The 22,548-nt window shown below is 36.3% G+C and overlaps 1 protein-coding gene across 16 annotated transcripts in view; it reads left to right on the forward strand.

Moving 5' to 3' along the window:
• Positions 1–22,548, forward strand: part of CASK (calcium/calmodulin dependent serine protein kinase) — a 225,904-nt gene that overhangs the window by 36,325 nt on the left and 167,031 nt on the right. For all 16 annotated transcript variants that reach the window (XM_074858493.1, XM_074858495.1, XM_074858498.1 and 13 more), the window contains exon 2: positions 19,183–19,295. In XM_074858493.1, coding sequence (XP_074714594.1) covers positions 19,183–19,295 — 113 coding nt within the window. The remainder of the gene's footprint in view (positions 1–19,182; positions 19,296–22,548) is intronic.

The following is a 22,548-nucleotide window of genomic DNA, read 5'->3' on the forward strand; positions in this document are numbered from 1 at the left end:
GTGGTCTTATTTGCTCTCAGTAGAGCAATTGGAAATTAATTTAGGCAGATTATGATGTGGCTTTTAAAATGTTTGGGGTTTTTTAGAGAAATTCTGTTCTCCTATATAATATCAGTAGATGACAAACTGTTATAGCTCTACCTTTCATTCATGCCTTCTGAAGAATCGAGAGGTGAAGAAGCAGTGTTCCCTGTGATTTTCTTCTGTAATAGGTATCAAGGATTTACCCGGGGAGAGGGAACGTGAATACCAGATATCATTGCATACCTACAGTGTGTTCTTGTGAATGTGTATACATATCAGCATAGAAACATAACTGATATTCAAAGCCTTTAGCACACCTTTTCTGTAAGAACTTCAGAAATGAGACTTCTGCAGTACTCGGATAATTTTATTTATTTATTTTTAAAATCTTGCCCATGGATTTAAATAACTATCAGCTGTTGAAAATAGTCTGTATTCTAAATATATTCTGCTGTTTTATTTCTGCTGTCTGTAGAGGAGGTTTGGTTTTTTAACAAATTCTGTGCTTGGTGTTCCTAGATAAAGATCTGATGCACAACATGAAAATATTGATTAAAATATTTGTGTACGATTGTTTTTTGTAAGATTGTGATCTGCAGCTAAACCTTTTTCAATAGATAGGAAAGATAGATAGGGAGGCAGAGGATATGGGGCATAACTGTGCATTCTAACCAAAAATCCAAATCTGTGCTTGACTAAAATCCAATAAAGAAAGCCTTTATTATAAATCATGAATATAGACTTCACAAAACTGTAATGGGCTCCTTCTGTTGTTTAGCTTGCAATTTGTAGAAGTGGAGTTTTCCGTGTGCTAAAAACACTTCTTCATGAGAATTACACAGCAGTAATTGCCAGGAGGAATGGTAAATTTCAGTAATGCACAGAGTTTACAGTTTTATTGGGATTTAATTTTTTTAACTTTCCTGAAGAAACAAGAAGATTTCTATCCTTGTTTTTCTATTTGTACTAATGCGCAGATTTTAGCTAATGGGTGAAAAGAATAAAGAACATAGGACAGCTAATGAAAGAGGTTTTATCAGTTGACAAGCTGATGAGGTATCAAAATCAGTCCTGCTGAATTGGTTTTTGCGGTTCTGTGAAGCTAATTCTTGAGGTGCTTCATAGACATGAGCACTTCTCTGTCTTTTAGCAAACTGAGATATGTGATGAATTTTGCTTAGCTACAACTTTTACAGGGTGTATTAAACTGTTGTCTGATCAGCAACTGCATTATTGATAAATGCTTCTGAACACTGTTAAATTTAATACCAGGTCTTAAATTATTGGGGTTTTGCCTCATCATTGACTCGCTACACAAGATGTTTCTGTGCTGGTGTGCTACAATAATTAAAATACGTAACTTGAAGGTAGTGAAAATTTATACCTCAGACATCTGCATTTTATCCAAGGGTGGATAGAACTGAAAACTTAAAATTTATAATGATGCTTTTATCAGGCTTTTTTTTTCAGAATAAAATAGCAATCTGTTAACTTTCTGTTATGACCATGAGTTAGCTTGCATAGGTGGGCTTTGCAGAATAAGAATTCCAGTAGAATTAAATATAGAAGAATGATCTAAGCTATTTAATGATGGCTTATTAATGCAGTCTCAGATGCACTTAATTTTCAGAGAAGAAAACTACCTTTCAAAAGTGTTTGCAAAAGATTTGACTTGAACATAGATTGGACTTGCTTTGGGATATTGCATTTTAACTCTGTGTGTGTACATATATGGGGGGGAGGTGTGTGTGTGTGTGCGTGTGTATATGCATTATGTATATCTATGCCAATTTGTATCATTAGTAATGTACTCATTCAACTACCTCAACTGAAACTCCATGGAAAGTCTAGATCCAGCTTGAATATTTTCTTGAAACTGGTGTTATTTCGAGTGCGTTTTGAATATTATAACAGCTTTGCCAGGGAATTGGGTATAGGAATTCGTCATGGTATGCAGGAGTCACTGCTCTAAATATGTTGCCACATATTCATTTCAATGTGAAACTTAGTTAGTACTATTGGCCAATAAAGTTTCTGTCTGCAGGGGTACTGCTGAGCTTCTAATAAAGCCGAAATTTGTTACACAAGTTTATCAGGGGATGCCACAGACGCTAAAGTAAGTTGGGAACTAAAACATACAGCTGAATTATGAGCAAACTCTTATTCTGACAGTTATCTGAACAAGTAGATTTTTGTATCTCAATGACTAAATACAAGCCAGCCTGATTAAAGTTCCCTTTTAATTCTGGTATTGCAAGATGTCAGAGCTACTTTCTGACATCAGTTATTTCTTTTGTTGCTCTGTATTTGCTATCATTCTTTGATTTTTATGCCTAGCCAGGTGTGCTGGTAAGCTACAATAAGTATCTCTCCTGCTCTCATTTCTGTGCTAAGATCTAAGGTTGTGATACCACTTTTTGCCTTGTGCCTTCCTTTTGGGATCCTGAATTCCACTATCTCATGGTCCTGCAGTAAAGGCTGCCCCCAGTCTTTGAATTCTTTCCTGTTTGTAAGTGTGAGGTTTAAACAGAGCATCTCCCCTCATTGGTTCCTCAACCATCTGTGTCGGTATGTACTGACAAGTATCAATGTACTCCAGAAACCTTCTGGATTGCATGCACCCTGCTGCTTTGTCCCTCCAGCAGACATGGGGTATTTAAAGTCCGCCATGAGGACCAGGGCCTGTAAACAAGAGGCTTCTTCCAGTTCTCTGAAAAAGACCTCATCTGCTTCATTGAACAGAACCTTCTGGAGGACATGTCAAAACATATGGAAGTCAAGGAGGTCATTAGAGACAGCCAACATGGCTTTACCAAGGGCAAGTTGTGCCTGACTAATCTACTGGCCTTCTGTGATGGAGTGACTGCATCGGCAGACAAGGGAAGAGCTACAGATGGCATCTACCTACACTTCTGTAAGGCTTTTGATACAGTCCCTCTCAACATTCTTGCCTCTAAATTGGAGAGATATGGTTTTGACAGACGGACTGTTAGATGGATAAGGAATCAGCTGGATGCCCGTGTCCAAAGAGTTATAGCCAGTGGCTCAGTGTCTAAGTGGAAACCAGTAACAAGTGGTGTCCCTCAGCAGTCCATACAGGGACTAGTACTGTTTAACATCTTCATCAATGACATAGACAGTGGGATTGAATGCGCCCTCAGCAAGTTTGCAGATGACATGAAGCTGAGTGGTGCAGTCAATTTGCTAGAGGGAAGGAATGCCATCCAGAGGGACATGGACAGACTTGGGGAGTAGGCCTGTGCAAACCACATGAAGTTCAACAAGACCAAGTCCTGCACCTGAGTCAGGGTAATCTCCAGTATTGATACAGACTGGGAGATGAATGGATTGAGAGCAGCCCTGTGGATACTGTTGGACAAAAAACTGGATGTGAGCTGGCAATGTGTGCTGGCAACCCAGAAAGCCAACTATATCCTGGACTGCATAAAACGAAGCGTGACCATCAGGTCAAGGGAGGTGATTCTCACCTTCTACTCTGCTTTCATGGGGCCCCACCTGGAATACTGTGTCCAGCACTAGGGTCCCCAGCACAAGAAAAACATGGGCCTGCTTGAGCAAGTCCAGAGGAGGGCAACAAAAATGGCCAGAGTGCTGGAACACTTTTCCTAAGAAGAAAGGCTGAGAGAGTTGCAGTTGTTGAGCCCGGAGAAGAGAAGGCTCTAGGGAGACTTTATTACAGTCTTTCAATATATGAAGGGGGCTTATAAGAAAGATGGATACTTTTTACTAAGACCTGTAGTGGCAGAAGAAGAGGCAATGGTTTTAAACTGAAAGAAGGTAGGTTTAGATTAGATAGAAGGAAGAAATTCTTTACAGTGAGGGTGGTGATACACCGGGACGAGTTGCCCACAGAAGTGGATATCCCATCACTGGAGGTGTTCAAGGTCAGGTTGGACGGGGCTTTGAGCAACCTGATCCTAGTGGAAGGTGACCTTGCCCGTGGCAGAGGTGTGGACTTAGATGATCTTTAAAGGTCCCTTCCAACCCAAACCATTCTATGATTCTGCATTTTCCTGACTAGACAGTCTGTAGCAGACACCCACCACAATGTCTCCCATATTGGTTGTATGCTAATCCTGGCCCACAGTCTCTCATCTGGCTCCTCATCAGTCCCAAGGCAGAGCTCCATACATAAAGCTGCTCTCTTACATAAAGAGCAGCTTCCCTTCCTTACTGTGCTATCCTGTCCTTTCTAAAGCTTTGTACCCACCCATTGCAGCACTCCAGTTGTGTGAGCCAGCCCACCATGGTTTTGTGAACCAAATGAGACTGTAGCCCTCCACCTGCACACAGACGTCTGACTCTTCATGTTAAGTGTCCCCCATGCAGTGTGAGTTATTGTATAGGCACTTCAGAAAGGCACGTAGTTGTAATTTCCCAGAAGAGGTATTAGAACTGTCCCTGTGTTGTCCTGTAGGTGCTTCCTTATTTATTAAGCTTGAAATTGGTCATTACAAGGTCTCTGCTGTCCATATCACCCTGCTCACTTTGGTCCTTGTCTCCTTCCCCTGTCATTCCTAGTATAAAGTTCTCCTTCAACTGGGATGACCACCCTGTTGGTAAAAAATACCCTTTGCCCTCCTTGGGCAGAGCCTGTTGCTTCCTAACAGTCCTTGATCTTCAAAGAGGATCCCATGCTCCTAAAAGCCAAATGAATCCTAGTTTCCAACTTCAGCTGCATAACCAGTTGCCCAGTTAGTATGACTCTGAAACTGCTGGATGGATGTTTGAAGGAAATAAATAGCATCATAAGCTTTCATTAAATTTTTGGGGATTGGTTTTGGTTAGGATTTGGTTTTCACTTGTACATGTTTCACCCAAAGTATTGGCTGTTGGGTATTTATATTTTTACATCTTGACAAGTAGAGTTATACAGTCATTTGAAAACCCCGCCAACAGGAAGTTGCTTTCTGTGTTTTAGCAATACTCTATGTATTCTGTGGTCTACAGCACTTCTCTTTCTCTTTTTCTCTCTTTTTAAAGAGAAACATAATGAAGAAAAATTAGTACGATAATTTGATTTCTTCTTCCCATTTCCCTCTCCCCTATCCTCAACTGCCAGCACTTTTCTCCTCATTCACTTTTTCCTAAACTTGCCTTTCTTAGTAATTAACTTCTGGTTCTGTTGTTCGTAGCTTTAATTCATCTAAAAATATGGTTACACTTAAATTTACAATGAAATTTCTAGTATAAAGCAGGAGGGTTCTATGGTAGGATACTGTAGCACATGTTCATATGTTTAGTCCAAAAGCAATTGGCAGTTTTAAATCCTAGTTTTGTTCAAATCTGTAACCTCACTGTTTGAATACTTGGGATTCTTCATAGCTCCAAGAATGTGCCGTCATTCAAACCACAGTAGTAGCTAAATTCTCTATTTCTGACCTTTTTTTTTTTTTTTTTTAAAGACAGGAAAGTTGGTGTGGACATGTGCTTACTCCTTCATGTGTATATATAGCCTAGAACAAAGCTGGAAGCTGCATTTCTACTGCTGGGCTCCTTTCTGGTGACAGCAATAGCAGCTGCCACCAGCTACTTGTGGCAGCCAAGCAAGCTAAGCTTGGGAATGCCTCAAATAGGCAGCAGCAAGTTTCTTACTGAAGTCTCCTAATTATTTTTTAGGTCTTCTACCAGTGTCATTGGATTTTATTTTTTTTTTTTTTTTTTAAGAACATCAGTGCACAGATTGTTTGGTGTTTTGAGACAGCAATTTAGGGAATTACTTTGATTCTGTGGTCCAGAGCAGGGACCACAGCTTTTATCACTGCAGTTTAAATCACTTAGTTTGATTTGAATTTAGAGTTAGATAACTGAAAGAATACTTCAACTTTTTGCCTTTTAGTGTGAGAATATGTAAGGAAACAAATTGAGATCTACTCTTGAACCCAAAGTGTTGCTAATCTACCTCATTTCACTATACAGTCCTTGAATAAAATAAAAGGCAGCTAGAAACTGGTGAAATGTCAGATACTGTTTCTGACCTGGACCATTAATTCAACTTCCTATTTTTGTCAGTGTCCCAAAGGTCAAATAATCATTTGCAGGAGTGTGGGATCTTTCAGTATCTGCACCTCACATAATCATGCAGAGATGGAGTCAATGCTCTGATTCCTGCTAATTTCATAGTTCCAGAAATAATTTGTTATTTTGGTCTTTTTAAAAAAGCAGTACTAAAAACCTTGTCCTCTCCTGGCAGGTTGCTAGCACTCCTGTGCTATCTTCACATTGGTACTGGCACAAACTTCAGCACAACTGTGTCTCAGAGTTGACTAGAAAATTGATCCAGGCAGCTTTCCCTTTTTTGTAACGAAAAAAAGGGAAAATACTAAGTGTAGCTTTTAAAAGTAAAAGCTGACATTTAGTTTCAGGTTGTTAACAGTTCTGTTAAATGTTTAGCAATTTAAAAAGTAATGTTGTGGATTTTTAATAAAGAAATTGTGAAATGATCATACAATACATTATGCTGTATGTGTATTAATAATTGTCTTGTAGGTGATTATAGTTCATATAGGAAGATTTGTCTTGTAGTTAATATGAGATATTTTGTATGATAGGGTCTTTTTAATGACAAGATCATGCTAAGGAAAGACCTTTAACTTTAAATTAGCATATGAAGAGAAGAGTTGAATTTAAAATTCACGAACAGTTGTTTTACAGGAAGCTGATATCTCATGGTTAAATACTTAGGGTATTTGTTACTTTTACAAACAACAGTGGTGAATTTTCCTACTATACTTCTATAACTATATACCTTCCAAATATTTAGTAAGGTGAATAGCCCTATTTAAAGATTTTTCTTGTAGCTGCATTAGCTCTTTCCAAGACACCTTTAGTTACCGAAGTTAGTGAGAGAGGTGACATTTCTAAATAAACTGCTAGAAAGTAACTTGTTTAAAGTTTAGAAAAAGGCTGAACTGGTACAAATGGTATAGACTAGCGTTTTTTTCATAGACATATCTAGGCTGTTGAAATGCAATCTGTACTTAAAAATGAAAAAAACCCAAAACCACACCCTGACTTTGGACAGTAGTTCATATGCATTAAATGTATAAAAATACAAGGAACTACTGTTCAGAAATGTGACAGATCCACATGGAAGAGAGAAACTAAAATTTCTTATCTTCTGTGTCGGATTTTTCATTCCAGCACATTGTTGAAAGTTCCAGATTTCAAGAGGGCAGAATTCATTCATTTCTGCCCTGGAGAGAGAATTCAACAACCTTCTATAAATATCATAACCAGAAACTTTTTTCCCAATGTTCAGCTGAATGTTCTCAATAAATCCCATAATCCTTCCACAATTTAAAATGTTGTGAATCACCCTAAAGGCTGATGATTTGAGTCATAAATTTGATTTCTGAAATACCAGAAGTATTCCAACATCTTTAAAAGAAAACCTCAAGTATTTATGTTTTCCTTTACTTCATACATGATCTTGATGACAACTTACGAAATTTAATACTAATCTGCATACTTTTGAGACATGCAAGACAGACTTTCTTTTCAGGATATTTTCATTTTCCTAACACATGAAGGTGTTTGGCAGTTCAGAGGCCAGACTCCTGTAAGAAGTACAGGAAGCTGTCTGTCTGGATCAAGATTCTTTGGATAATTCAGCTTTACTAATCAATGCCAAACCAGAGAACTTTCTCACTTAGAAACTTGGTCTCTCTTGCTGACCTCAGCAACTTCTATTTATTGGTTCCAAAGGGTCTTGTGAATTGGTATGCACACAGAAATATCCTTCAGGCTATGATTTTAAGTGACAGCTAGACTGAACTGAGATTTTTTTAATTTATTTTTTTAAAAAAGCAAAATTTAAATATTGAGCTGCATAGGAAGCAATTTTGATTGAACTGATTACCAGAGTTGGGTATTGGTTTTGTGGGAGATACTGATTTCTAGTATGTGTGTGAGTTTTTAAACATTGTTTTGTTTGACTGTTGCTATCTTTCAGGTTTGACAGTTAACTATTGTGTAGTCGTAACAAAATAAATGGGAGTTTTGTTGTTAGTCAGATATGGGGAAGAAAGAGGCCCTCAAAGAATTTCTGATCCTTTTGCATATATTACAGTATAAAGGTGATACATTTTCACTTTTGAGGAACTGTCATATGTTATCACAGACATAACAGTATTCAAATGAGGTTATTTCCATTAAAAATGTTAAGTTTCTTCTCTGTTTTTGTAGTGGCTCAATGTACCTTTCTCCATTGCCATGAACATGTAGGAAACTTCTGATTTTTTTTTTTTTTTTTAATGCAGTAGTGTTAGGGCAGCTGAATTAGTGGCAGTGTATTCCAAGTAATAAGAAAACCCCTTCTATCAGTCAGATCTGCTAGTGCTTCTCTCTTGTAGTTTGGGTTGCTGGTTTCTTTAAAACAAAGAAGATTACAGTGTGATAAATGTCAAGTATTCTGTATTGGACTAAAGAACAAATTAAAACAGGGCATTCAGATAGGAAATAGTGAAAAAAGTGAAGGTTTATTATTGGTCAGTTTTGGATTAGTTGTCAGGTTATTTTAAAACAAAAAAGTACTAAATTGAACTATAATGGTTAAACTATGCCCTTTTTTTTGATGTAACATTTGAGGATAGTTTCTGCAGAGGAGGATCTGGACATCATCCAGAAAGGGAAAAAACCCAAGGACTTTAGTAGTGGAAATTATGAACTTCTAAATACAGAATTCATCATTTGAGAATGGAAAAACTAGTAACGGGCTTTGAGATAGATTAAGGCTGGTTGGTTGGAAACAATTGAGGAGAAGAATGCAGCTATATTAGGTGGCTACATGATGTGGACACTGAGAAGGCAAGTACAAGATTGTACCAGGCACAATATTTCCAGCAGAGAAGAAAGCATCGTTAACATTGTGCAAACTTTTGCGAAGACCTCATCTGGAGTACTAGTCACAGTTCTGGTTAAGAACTTTTGTTAAGAAAAATTAAAACTGGAACAGATGCAGGGAAGAGATTCTGAAATGAGAGAGCCCATCATAAAAAAGTACATTTTGTTAGGTTTGGCAAAATCTGTGAGAGAGAGAAGAGGAAGCAGTATGTAAGCTCAGTTTTGTTAGCAGGACTAATAAAGTAGACATTAATGTTCTTAAATTGGAAGTTTTAAATAGGACCATATTGCAGGAGGGAGAGATGATGTAGGGAGCCGTTAATGCATGTAAGTTCACCCGAAGGTGTAATCTCATGAAGGAATTTTTGGCAACAGTGGTGGCTGACATACTCCCATTCTTCTTTCTCATCTTGCTCTGTGCTATATGTTGTTGAAAGCACTTGTAGTTGCAAGACAAACTATGCACAGTGGAGCCAGCTGTATGTGTATTTACCTAAGACACTCAGTTAGATGAGTTCCTTTGCTTCGTTGCATGAGTGTGCGTATGCTATATTAGTGCAGGTCCTACAGGTGGCTGTAGGACTGTATGAAAAATCATTGTGGTCTGAGACTAGATTCACTTGTAGCAGCAGTGCTGCTGAAGCACCCCCTGTATCCCAGCCGTTTGTTCCTGGTTTTGACTGTCTTGACACAGATCTTTCGTAGCTATGCTTTAAGCCAATTCAAGCAACTGCTCTGGATTGTAACACAGTAAAAAAAGGGAGGAGTGGTTTGTGTGGGGTATTTGGGTGGTTTTTGTTTCTTCTTTGATCTGGTTCAGTGTAACCATGCCAAAGCTGTTTCAGGACGACACAATAGTTAGAAGCGTTGCTGGTTTGACCAGTCTTCTGCTGCTGAAGCCACAGCCTAAGATGGAACAAGGCTGTGTTAATATATGAATGGGATAAAAAGGTTCTCTGAATGGTAAAAGAGAAAAGTAATGATCATTGTCTCTAGCTGATGAGACTGAACATACTCTACAACCTTTCTCTATTCTTTTGGAGGCAAAGCTATTATTTTTAATATACTTCCTTTTGTTCCTGTGATTGAAGTGCTCTTTTTAACATATTGTTCATTCTTGCTGCTTTTCTTCTCACTGTTGAATGATTTCATATCTAATATAGTTTTATAAATTTTTTTTTTCCAAATTTCCTTAACTGCTTCCTGATCTTGTGCACTAGGTCTTTCTTCACAAAGAAGAGAAAGAGGCAAAAGATTTGGTCAGATATTAAAGGAGTCTGTTAGGAGAACAGCATCAGTTTTTCTGAACACTTTTGAACTGATGCTCTTGATTCAGCTGCTGATGTGTTGTATTTTTCTGTGAAGAGTTACAGAATGTTAGAGCATAAAAATAAAACCTTGGGGATTTTGATTTCATGCTTCTATTGCAGTATTTCCAGTGGGAATTCATCAGTGAACAAAGCTCTCCTCATTTCCCCCCTCTCCTGTTCAAGAAGTATGTTTTGTGCTTTGATTACCAGTCTCCACCTGCCCAAAATCACTTCTTTCCTGAGATGTAGATTCTCACCTACCTTAAAGCGAACCACAGAGAGGAGTCATATCTGTCACCAGTTTCTTGCGTTCTTTACTGATGAAGGGACGGGATGTTTCATCTCAGCTTAACAAACCAATTTTCATTCTTCTTTCTCACCAACAGTTAAAAAACAGCACTATTTTCTGAGACTTTATAATTATTTATATCTCAGTTAAGAGAATGTCTCATAATTTACCTGTGTATACTCAATACATCCATGCCTTAGAAATAATTTTTTGTTCCTTCTTTCATCTGTCTGGAAATGGGACATGTAATCAGTCACTTTCTTGAAGACTGCGGCTTCTAGCACAGCATTTGAGTCCTATGTGCTGTTTTAGGAAAGTGAAAAGAGTGTCCAAATGTCTAAACTTGCAGCAAAAGCAAATTAGTGAATCATTGGAAAGAGATTATCAAGGAAGAAATGAGCTAAATGCGGAATCCTTAGAGCCAAGAGCCTGAACTCTTTAAGACGACTATTTAGGAGTTACTTGAATTTGAGGTCTTGACCCTTCTCTTGCAAATGACCTTTAATGAGTTGAAAAATAGGACATAAAGGAAGATCTGAGGACAGTCTCTTGAAAGAGCTGTTCTGTGTCAATAGCTGTTGCTTCTATTTAAAACAGTCATCATACTTCAGTATCATCCAAACATGAACGTGAAATGATATGCTATAATCTTCTGTATGTATCATGTGGCCCTTCTTGTGGAAACATGCCCCTTGGAAAGCCACCCAGCAGCTGATGTCTGGTCTTGTTCCAAAAAGCTTATAAGTCTTAATATATTACATTTACTATTACTATACTTGCTATGGCTGCAGCTTTTAGACCCTTTTAAGACCGTGAAACCTATTACTACAATAATTATTGAAAATAGAATTTGCTTGTCTGTGTGCTGAGGTGAATAATTATTTGTAAATGCTTGTTTTCAGAGAGTGTGATAGTTTCTGCTGTTTTCTTTAAAAAGAAAAAAAAAATAACATGGTAGTATCATTTTTGATAGCAACAAGTAGATGTTCTGACAAAATTTATTAAGCATGTCCCTTCAGAGGTACCATCCAGCCTGAATTCTTCTATGAGTCTATGAACAAAATGGGAGAATTTACAAGGATAAAGTCAGTGGTAACAGGTAATTATGGAATTCTGAAAATGGAGGGTGTTGTACTATATGTGAACATAAAAATATTTTCTGAATAGTTTGCATGTGAAGAATTTTGTTCGTTACTGGTGCTGAAATTTTTAGTTCATGGTAATAGAATAGAGAATCTAGTGAGCATCATATCTCAAATGTTTTTTCCTTTCTCATCTCTTCAATATCCCAGACAGTCAATGTAAAATAAAAGTTGTTTACAAACTACAGATACATTAAAGATATTTTTACATATCAGCATCTGTTTATAGCATATATATGCATAAGAGGTTTGATAGATAGATGCCTCATATTAAAATATATAATGATAAATTCTTTTTTGCTTAATAAGAAGAAAAATCAGGCCACAAACATAATTTTTGTTGGTAGAGATTACAAATCAGTTAAGGATAGCTTATCCCCCTTGCAGGCTGGAGATAAGAAAGACAGGATAGCAGAAAAGATCTATTTTTGCCAGTGTTTTGCTTTTCTAGTGACAAAAACAAGCTTCTGAATTATACAAGAAAATCTTAAAATTGAAAGTAAATATTTTTTCAGTATGTTGCATAAATTCTAAGCATACCCTAAGGTTTTCTTGGGGCATGCTTTCCTTTCATGAGCACTGGAGTGGCTACTCCTTCTGTAGTTTCCTGTGGAAGGAAAGAAATGGTTAAGAAAAAAGAAAGGGGAAAAAAGGCTGGAAGCTCCTCCTGTCCACTCTCTCTTTTTCTCTGGAGTAGCTCTGCCAACATTTTGGTACTGAACATAATTATGTGGTGGACTTTTCAATTTTAGGTTTCATTTCCTCCCTTTGTGTGTCAGATAAGGCTTTGAGGAGGGCTGAAAAAGTGGGTTCTTATAACTGGAATGAGGGGGATGCTGCCAGAAGGGCAGTAGTTTGGAAGGAGGACCATGACTGGGTTTGTGGTCCACACTGGCAGCCACTGCTTCTGACTGGAGTTGCGCTGAGCTCTACAGTAGAAAGAATGAGTGATAAGGTCACTCTGGATGTCTCATGCTCCTGTGGTGCACTGCATTGATGTGACTACGCTTTTTAAAGCATGTTTCCCCACCCTTACCCCCCATCAGGTATTTCTACATTGAATAACCAAAGTTTAAATTACTCTTTTTTTTTTTTTTTTTTCCCCAGAGGTGTTTTCCCTGAAGTTTTTGTTCCCATATATAAAAGCTTGCTTAAACCTTCAAAATAGACAGTAGTTGAATATTTTAAAGCTGTAACACTAATTTCTTATAAATCATGTTTTATCACTTTAGCTAATACTTTAAAAATTCTTTAAATGCTATTATTTTAAAAATACCTGTCTCTTCCAAATATTTTCTTTACTTCAGTTTCAGATTTTAAATGACCTCTTTCAAACACTACCACTTTACTCAGTAGCCTTTCTCCAGTCATTAGAAAAGAAAATCTACATTGTGCTGAAATATTACGTAGTTTCCAAAGGTGTTTAAGTCACGTAAAAATTATCATGAAGGTGAAGGAAGACTTGCGAGTTGTGGTGGGGTTTTTTCCTACCTTAGAACCACAGCTTTGGTACTCTGTATATTCTTTTTTCTGTTCGATTAATATTAGAAAGTATGTATTTATATTGGGCTGAGATCCAGTGAACTGCTAGGTCTTGTGCTTTGTTCTTTCTATGTTTTATCCTAAAGCTGAGTTAAAACACAGACTTGGTTTCGAAGATGTGAACTGTTGAAGCATACTTGTGATAGAAATGTTGCTGCTTGGGAACTCAGTTTTGTGACTTGTGCTGGGATATCTAATTTTCTAAAGTAGTTTCAGATCTTCAACCCAAATGTTCTTCTGTGCCACAGTGATAATAATGCAGTATTTTAAATTTTCCTTTGAGAATAAAATAAAAAATGTCTATCCAACATTGCCACTGATGGCTTTTTAAATGTGAATGCCCTCTAATCCAATGTGCTAGTTCACAGAGAGGTTCAATCACTGTTTTAACTTGCAGTTCTATGTGCAAATGAGCTGATATAGTGACTAAGTGCAGCTTTAATTTCTCTTGGAAATACTTAATTTTCAAAAGAGGTTCACTTCAATCAAAGGGAAAATTAAAGAACAAGTATATATTCTAAATGACATGGATGAGTGAAAAGGGAAAGAGATTTATCTCTTTAAAATGTGGTTGTGATTTGCTTTCTTTCCAACAATTTTCATCAACTTGGATACAGTTGTTTTGGAAGTATTAACCACATTAGTACAAAGCAGTGTTGTTGTCTGCTTAGGTAAGCAAATGCATAGCCTTTAAATGAAAAAAAAAAAAAAGTCTGGGTATATGTGTCTTTTCTTATGTGACTATCTGTATACATTTATACTATTTTATTGCAACAAAATGACATCATCCCTTTTAGGAAACATTGATCTTGCATTTAAAATGTTGAATAAAGGTAACTTTAAGACCTGTATTTCATGTTCTTAATAGTTAGGCCCTGTTAAATAAGGAAAAGGAATCGAAGGCCTCTTACTTCTAAATGAAAGCTCATTTTTAAAGGAGCACTCTGTTCATTGGAAGAGAGATTGTTCACTGTTGTTGGTTTTACTAACAAAATGTTCAACTTGTGTTTCTAATTTTTTTTAAAAACTTAAATTAGTGAAACTGAATTTGAGAGCCAAAATACATTGTTTTACATTAAGTTCCTCAAAAAATTGTGACTTGGGAGAGATGTTGAGCAAATTCTTGGTGATCTGATATGTAAATGACTTAAAATATCAAGTTTTGGGTTTCTGAAGCATAGGGGTTCAGAATGTGTCTTTGTAGTATCCATCAGTAGGAACTCCATTCCCACAGGTTAGTTTAGTTAATGCGGGACATGGGAAGGAAACAAGCTGGTTGCAGGTATTTGTGCTTGTTAGGAATCAACAGGGTATATTTTAATCACAACAGTTCTCATTCTTGCACACCAACATGGATTGAAGGAAAGGGGAAAGGAAGCCGAACAGGTAAACTAACAAGATTCTAGTATTAAAAAATAAAGTTTGCAAAATATTGGCTTATGGTCTTTATCCTTGAAGTCCTAATGACATACACCAAGTAAAATAATTTAGAGTGAAGATGATAAAAAAGAATTTGATGGTCTAAAATTTCTAGGATTTTATTCTAATTCAAGTGTTGTACTCCCGAAGGAGAGAATAATTAATAATTTATTTTCTTCAAGTTTATGTCTGGCTGATTTAAAATTAACTGTTCTGTGCTAGACAGTAAAGCTGATCACCAGAAAATAGTTCAGTAGGGTTAAGGTTACATGAGGACCTGCCCTGCTTCCTTGAAATTTTGGAATCATGAAAAGAACTGGTTATGAGGCATCTTTTCAGCATTCCTATCCACTTTTTCATGGCCTATGTGTAATCCATAACCTCCTTAATAATGTATTGAAATACTTGAATTTCCATCTGCAGTAGACAGCAAAAATCAGCATGCATCCCAGCTTCAGTTTAAGGAAATACATTTTGCTTTTTTGGTATACATTGCAGGTGGAACTCAAAGCATTGCAGGTGTTGGAATGTGCTGCTGCCAATGTTGACAAATTATCAGTGAAAAAATCATCTGTCCTTACTACTTGCGTATTTTAATAATTCTCATACTTTGAACTACTGTAGTCTCTTGTGTGCATGCTAACTGCAGTGAAAGATTTTGAAAGCTTGCGGGGAGGTTGGAGGATGTGTCTGAAACCAAAGATTTGCATATCTGAGCAGATATGTCTGAGGGTAGCACAGAGAGAAATGAAATCTAAAATATTACATTATAATTTTCATTTGTATGGCTGTTACAAGGTGAAGTTTTATTACACAAATTAACTCAGTTCCTCTGTTTTACTAAACAAATAAGTAGCCTGATCTATCTGTAACAGTTTTGATGATCTGTATCTAGCATTACAGTTGTCCCTTGACTTATCTACATCACCTCTGTATTTTAGATCTGTGTAATTTGAGCTGCAGTTGGTAAAATGAGCTATAGAAATTGTCATTTAGTGAGAATGTGATATATGTTTCCCCAGTGGCAGACACAACTGTTGAGTAGCTCCTTGTCTCATTTGAGAGATGAAATATAGTTCTTTTCCCGACTAAGAGTGTGATTTTTAGTGCTGAGACTGAGGGTGGCCTGAAAGACTTATGTTACTTCCAAAGAAGGATTGAAACTACTGTGTAAGGAAGCACGGATTTTTGGTTTTTGACTCAGATTAGACAGTATCACCATGGACTGTTATAATATTATTTGCAAAATTGCTGCATGTCATCACAGGTATGAGGAAAAAGTCAAAAAGCTAGCTGCAACCAGAAGTTATTTAAAAGTTTCTGTTACTTGGCACATGGAAGTGATGGTGTCTGCTTAATTGATGAGGACACCTCTCATGAGTGTTTTAAAATTTCCTAAAATTGGAAAATTCAAACATTTATTGTGCTGCTATTGTAATGGAATGTATTCATCTAATGTATTGTCATAACATACACTATTTTAAGGCTGTTTGTGGCTTGAATATGAGAGATCTAGTTTTGAAAATCACAGAATCACGGAGTCATCTAGGTTGGAAAACACCTTGACGATCATCCAGTCCAACCATTAACCTAACACTGACAGTTCCCGACTACACCATATCCCTCAGCGCTATGTCAATGCGACTCTTAAACACCTCCAGGGATGAGGACTCCACCACTGCCCTGGGCAGCCCATTCCAACGCCTAACAACCCGTTCTGGAAATCTGAGGCTTGTAAATAGCTGAATCTTCAGGTTATGTTTAAAAATATTTTTCTTCTTTATTTCTATATGAAAGTCTAAATTAGTGTATTTTTTAAATAGAATGAGTTCATTGTGGGCATCATTGAATTCTTGTCTTCTGTGCTTTACAGCACCTTTGGTTTACCTAGGAGTCTGTGGCATTCCTTGTTCTAAGCAGAGAAGGCTCTGTTAAAATCATAGCTAAGTTTCAGTATGGCCATCAAGGCTGAGACTGTATGGATGTCTCCTGTACCCTCTCTGTTACAGAACTGAATAAAGTGCTTAATTTTTTTGTCCCAGACTTAATATGCAGGAAGCAAATTGCTCAGGTTAGGATTCTAAATTAATACATAATGGAAAGAAAAAGAAGTCAAGGTTACAAGAGCGAAAGGTAGGGGCGACCACAAGTCTGATCCCTCTTGGAGCTACAGTTTTTCATTTATGACTCCTCCAACCATCTCTTCTTGTCTGCTCAAAGTACGTACACATATTCAGGTGGTTGGGCAAGCTGTCTAGCCCAGACTTGAGGGAACCATGAAATCTAGAAGTAGGTTGGTCAACAGCAAGAAATATTTATATTCAGTGAATTTATGTAAACAGAAGTCAAGGGTCTACTATGGATAGTTTTTACATAGATAGGAAACAAGGATATGGTTTTGTCAGGCATCTCTACACTCTAGTGATCTACCATTCTGTATCAGATTATGTTAAAAGCATTATTTAATGTCTTCAGAAAAGCTTTGTGTGGGGAAAAAAACCTGAGAATGAAAAGAAAAAGGATCATTTAAATGAAATACATTTAGTTTATAGTAATTTATGAAATTATGAATGAGTATTGCCAATTTTATTCCAAAGTTTATGTTTTGAAATGTTTTTAAATTTTCATAATTTAAATGTGTTAATATTATTTTAAAGCAATTTTACTTTGACAGATGCTAAAAGAGTAAGCAGAGACTTGGGATAAGAAGGTGATACTGATCTATATAAAATGGGTCTTTTTAATAGAAGATTACTTTTTGAAATGTGGGGGGAGGATCCCAAGTCAATAGCTGTAGTCCTTCCACTGCCAAATGAAGTCCGTTGAGACTTTTGCATTTACAGATATAAGTGGATTTCCATGTATTAGACTTAACTGAACATCTTTTTAAAAATGTCTGTGGTTAACTGTTGGTGGAAGACCAGATACTGAATAATAGTGGGGTGTGAATTCAGAGGAGAAAATAGACATCAGTATGGGGGATTTCATTACATGTTAGGAGCAAGGAAAGAAGAAAAATTCCACGTGTTTTCTTGTATAGCTAGTTCTGTTTGAACACATCAGCACAATTTATGTATATAGTTGTGCTAATAAATATTTTCTATGTTTGTGAATGTTTAGATTATGATTTGTTGACTGGTTTTGGTATTCATGTTCTGGGTCAGAAATGACCCTATTTCAAGAAATCTTTGCAAGTTGTTTAAAGAGTATGAAAATTGGATTTTAGCTATGGGAGTACAGGTTTGGTAGTGTGATCAGTTACATACTTTGAATAATCTGATATGTAAAGGAATACCAAAAGCCAGTTATAAAGGCTTGTAAGTGCCCTCAGAGGAACATTTCTCCATTTTCAGGGAACCTTTTATTTTGAGAATTGTGTTGCTTTGCAATCTGATTGCTCAGAAACCTGTAAACTAACTTCCAGTTCACTGTTTGAATGCAAGAATTTGTCTTCTAAGCTATATTTAAGCATTTATTTCACTCGGCAGGTGAATGTTCTCAGTAGATGAACTTCTGAACAAAGACTCTTTCCATCCTCAAATTTTCCCTTACATCTTTTTGAGAAGGCTTTAGAATGGATTTCTTTAGAACTATCATGTCAGTCATTAAATAAGTAGCAGTAAAAAAGGATTGATTTGCCACAACTACTGCAGTCTTGAAACACTCCTACTCTGTTTTTGTAATCTATCAGTGTTTCATGTTTGAAAGCTTGACCTACCATAATTATCTGATTGTTTTGTTTGTTGTTAACACTGGATGGAAGATTCCATATTTTAAATCAAGGCATCAAGAACTTAAATCATTACTAAAAGAAGTTTCCAAAAATGCATATTGGTGGTGATAGTTTTTAAAAGGTTGCCATTGTTCTTACTCATGTTTTGGCAAATGTAATTTCAGTTTTGAAAAACAGCTAGCTTTTTATTAGTTGAGTGTAATGCTAACATCTGTCTGAACTGATTTTAATAAATCTTTTTATCTGTAACTTTTGTGGGGGTTCTTTAAATGACATAGATGAGACAATATTATAAGCTTTTGTGGAATTTTGAATTGTAATGTAGGTTGTTTGTATTTAGTGATGTCAAATAAGTTCAGAATGAACCTAGTTTGTGTAAAACAAACAAAGAAATAAAATCAAACAGCATGACTCAACAATTCTGTTACTCTTATCATTGTTTTGAAGGAATATCCTTTCAAATAGTAATTTCTGAGCTCTAGTTTAGGACTGAAAGCAACAATTTTTCGCCTCTATTTTTTTCTTTTTTCCCTATTTGGATTATGCATCAAAATAAAGTCCACTTAAAATAATAATAATGTCAATATATTACACAAGCTTTCTAAGAGTAGCCTTTCTAAAGTGGCAGGATAAGAGAATATGTCTTTAATATAGGAAAATAAAAAACTAACTTAGTGTTCTTTACACTCATCTGTAGTTAAAATTATTGATTTTACATTTAATGGGCAGCAAGGATGAGGTATGAGCTTCATACGCTTGAATGTTGGAATCTAAACTTTGTTTAGAAATAGCATTGTAGCTCAACACATAAAAGAGAATGGGTTATTTATTGCTGTTTTCTGTGTGTGTGTGTTTCAGGGGTCCATTCAGTGTTGTGCGGCGATGTATCAACAGGGAAACAGGGCAACAGTTCGCTGTAAAGATTGTCGATGTAGCAAAATTCACTTCAAGTCCTGGATTAAGCACAGAAGGTAAGAATGAACAATTAAGCAAATTCTAAACAGACAGGTGTTTTGATTTGTCAACCTTTTCTATATTTGCTTCCTTTGTAAGATCTTTTCTGTTTTATATTTTGTAGAGATTTTGAAGCAAGGTCTTATGGCTCAAATTTAACTTGATTTAACTTAGTTGTTGATGATTTGCATTTGCAGCCTGGGTCTAAAGAAAAGGCTTGGGACTATACTAAGATATTTTGTTTTTTCAATTCCACTTGTGTTATATTGATATAGTTATAATTCAACCTAGCAGGTCATTAAGTTAACAGGTCATAAACACTTTCTGGGTTTAATGTGGTTTTGTTTTGTGGTTTTGGTTGTGGATTGTGTTGGGATTTTTTTTTGATTTGGGTTTTTTTTTAAGGTTTTGAATTGTTATGTATTAGATTTGTAATATTAAGACACATAAGATGTATAAGTGAATGTGGAATAAGTCCTTAACTCTCCATAAGAATCTGAGCCTTTTTTTCACAAAATCTTTCTATCTTGTGTACTCTTTATTTGGTTTTTCCTGTGTGGTTTTGGTTTTTTGGCTTGTTTCTGATATGACATTCCTTAAACACATTGGTGGGGAGCTGTGGTGGTACTTGCATACAATAAATACTATACAATAAAGATAACTTACCTGGGAGGAAGCTGTATTTGTAAATTGTGTTAAAGTGTAAGATGGAATGGAATGGTAAAATTAATCCTTTGGAACATTCTTTACCTCAGGCTTTTGCCCTCTGCAAGACCATTTTGGTCTTGAAGGTTAACTTTGTACAACTTTCCACCTCCAGTCTTTCTTTGAGGCACAGGAGTGGGAGAACAGGACATTCTGCATGCAAGGGAGCTGATGACAATTCCTTCTATTAATTTCATATACATGTAGAGTGCTGAGAGATAAAGGGCCGAATATGCCTCCACACTTATGACTAAATCTAAAAAGTCTGTGTTTTTGAGTGCTTTTGCGTAAGTACCCATGTGGGATGATGTGTGTTTATGGGTAAGAACTTCATCTTTATACTTGTCAGCAGTATACTCTTGTGACAAAGGCAGCCAACTGCATAGTAGACTGTTGCAAAAGTGCAGCCAGCAAGTCAAAGGAAGTGTTTATTCTGTTTTATCCCTTGTGAGACCACATCTGGAGCACTGTGTGCAGTCTTGGGTTCCCCAGTACAAGAAAAACAATGATGTACTGGTGTGAGTCCAACAGAGATGGACTAAGAGAACTGGGTTTGTCTAGCCTTAAGAAGAGAAGCTAAGGTGAGATTTAAGTGCTGTCTTCAACTACTTAATAGAAGGGTATAGAGCAGATGGAGCCAAACTCTTCATACAGGCACACAGTGAAAAGACAAGAGGCCATGCAGACAAGTTCCAACATGGAAAATTCCAATTAGAGACAAGAAAAAAAAAATCGCCCTGTGAGTGGCAAAACTCTGCTACAGGTTGCACGGAGAGATTGTGGAGAGCATCCTCGGAGGTGCTCAGAACTGGGCTGCACCAGGCCCTGAGCTGCCTGATCTACTTTGACCTGCTTTGAGCAAGAGTTTGGACTAGATATGACCTCCAGAGGTTCCTTCCAACCTACGTGATTCTGTGGTATTAGTAGCAACAGTCTACATGTAATCTGTGGGCAATATAGTTTTAATACTATTTAGCAAGAAGATTTAGGCTTAACAGTACTGTGCTTAAAAGAGTTAAATTAAAACTGGATTTGATACAATGTTTCATTTTTAAACCTTCAATTTAAAACTGGTTTTGATACAATGTTTTAATTTAAACCTGGTTTTGATACTATGTTTCAATTTCTTTAACTTGTGAGGTGATTGGGCATGGAATATGTTTTAAAAGCACTATTTGCTAGTCTAAACAATTTAAAAAATTATACTGATTTCTTACAATAATGGTATCTGCCTTATGCTAGCAAAAGCAATCAGGCTTGAAAAATTGATACTTCTCTAGGCTAGTCTGTGTTTATCAATTGGTACTATTATGAACATTTGTGGTATATGATAAAGAAACCACTAGCTTGCAAGGCAAACTTTTGTCTAGTGTAGCATTCTTTCCATAACGCTGCTCAATACATGTAGTGTGTATAGACATGGACATCTCAAGTGATTTTCATGTCTGTGTGCATCTCTGGAGTGGTTTGATAATAGGGAAAAAAAATTAATGCTCTGTAACAATGCTTGACAGCTAACAAATATAATTTATGCTAAATTCTATTGGATTTAAGTATTAGTATTCATGGTCTTGCATACTGTGTGTCATCAATCTCTGTAGTGTTGTAATTCAACCATATTAATGAAGTATATTGACACCTTGTCACTGTTCAAGTGGCTGCGTGATCTACTTGGATTAATGTTGGCTGTTTTACATGATGACAGATTCTACTATAGTTCACTATGCTTTTATATGGCAGAGATACAAAAAATTAAAAATATACATAAAAATGTGAATCTTGAATATTTTCAGATATAAAAGACTTTTGTACAGTTCAATTTAGAGGATTCATGTGGAAGGGTACTTGATGCTCTCTCAGAAGCTTGTTTATTCATTGAAGTCTAATAAAAATAGCAGTGTAAACAAACTTATTTTCAAATACAGCTCTTATTTGCTATACTCAGAACTTTTGGTATAGAGAAGTGTAAAAAGCTTGTTCCTTGTTTCTGAATTTGTTACAGCTCGCACCATAGTTGCCTTTTACTGTCCTTTTCTTCTGTTGCTCTCTTCACATCCCATTCATTTTCTTTTTCTTTTAGTTTTCTCTGTGTGGCTTGCATATCTTGCTTTTATTTGGTGTTAGAACAGCTGACTATGTATAATTGCAAACACTATTTCTCAGGAATAAAATGGTGATTGGTTCCTTACTACTCAGTAAAAGCCAATATACATTATTTGTCTGCCTTTTCTTAATGTCAGATTGCTCTCTTGTAACATGCTGAGTGGTTTTTTTTAAAGCAATTTAAAGGACAGTGCCCTGTGCTTACAGTGCATGTCTCTTTGAAGTTGTTTTAATTCATTGTATATTAGATTCATTTATCTGTAATTCATTTCGATAGAAATGTGCTCACAAAGAAAGTGATTACTATTACTTCCACAACCTTCTAATAGGCTCGACCTTATTTATTAGGTTGACATACGCATCTGTACGGGTCTATATGCATGCAGGCCACTGTGAAACTGAATAGATGAGCTGATAAGGGAAGATTCAGTTTTCCTGTAGAACCCCAACTGGTTCTACTGG

The sequence above is a fragment of the Strix uralensis genome, chromosome 2, assembly GCF_047716275.1.
Source record: "Strix uralensis isolate ZFMK-TIS-50842 chromosome 2, bStrUra1, whole genome shotgun sequence".
Classification (NCBI taxonomy): Eukaryota; Metazoa; Chordata; class Aves; order Strigiformes; family Strigidae; genus Strix; species Strix uralensis.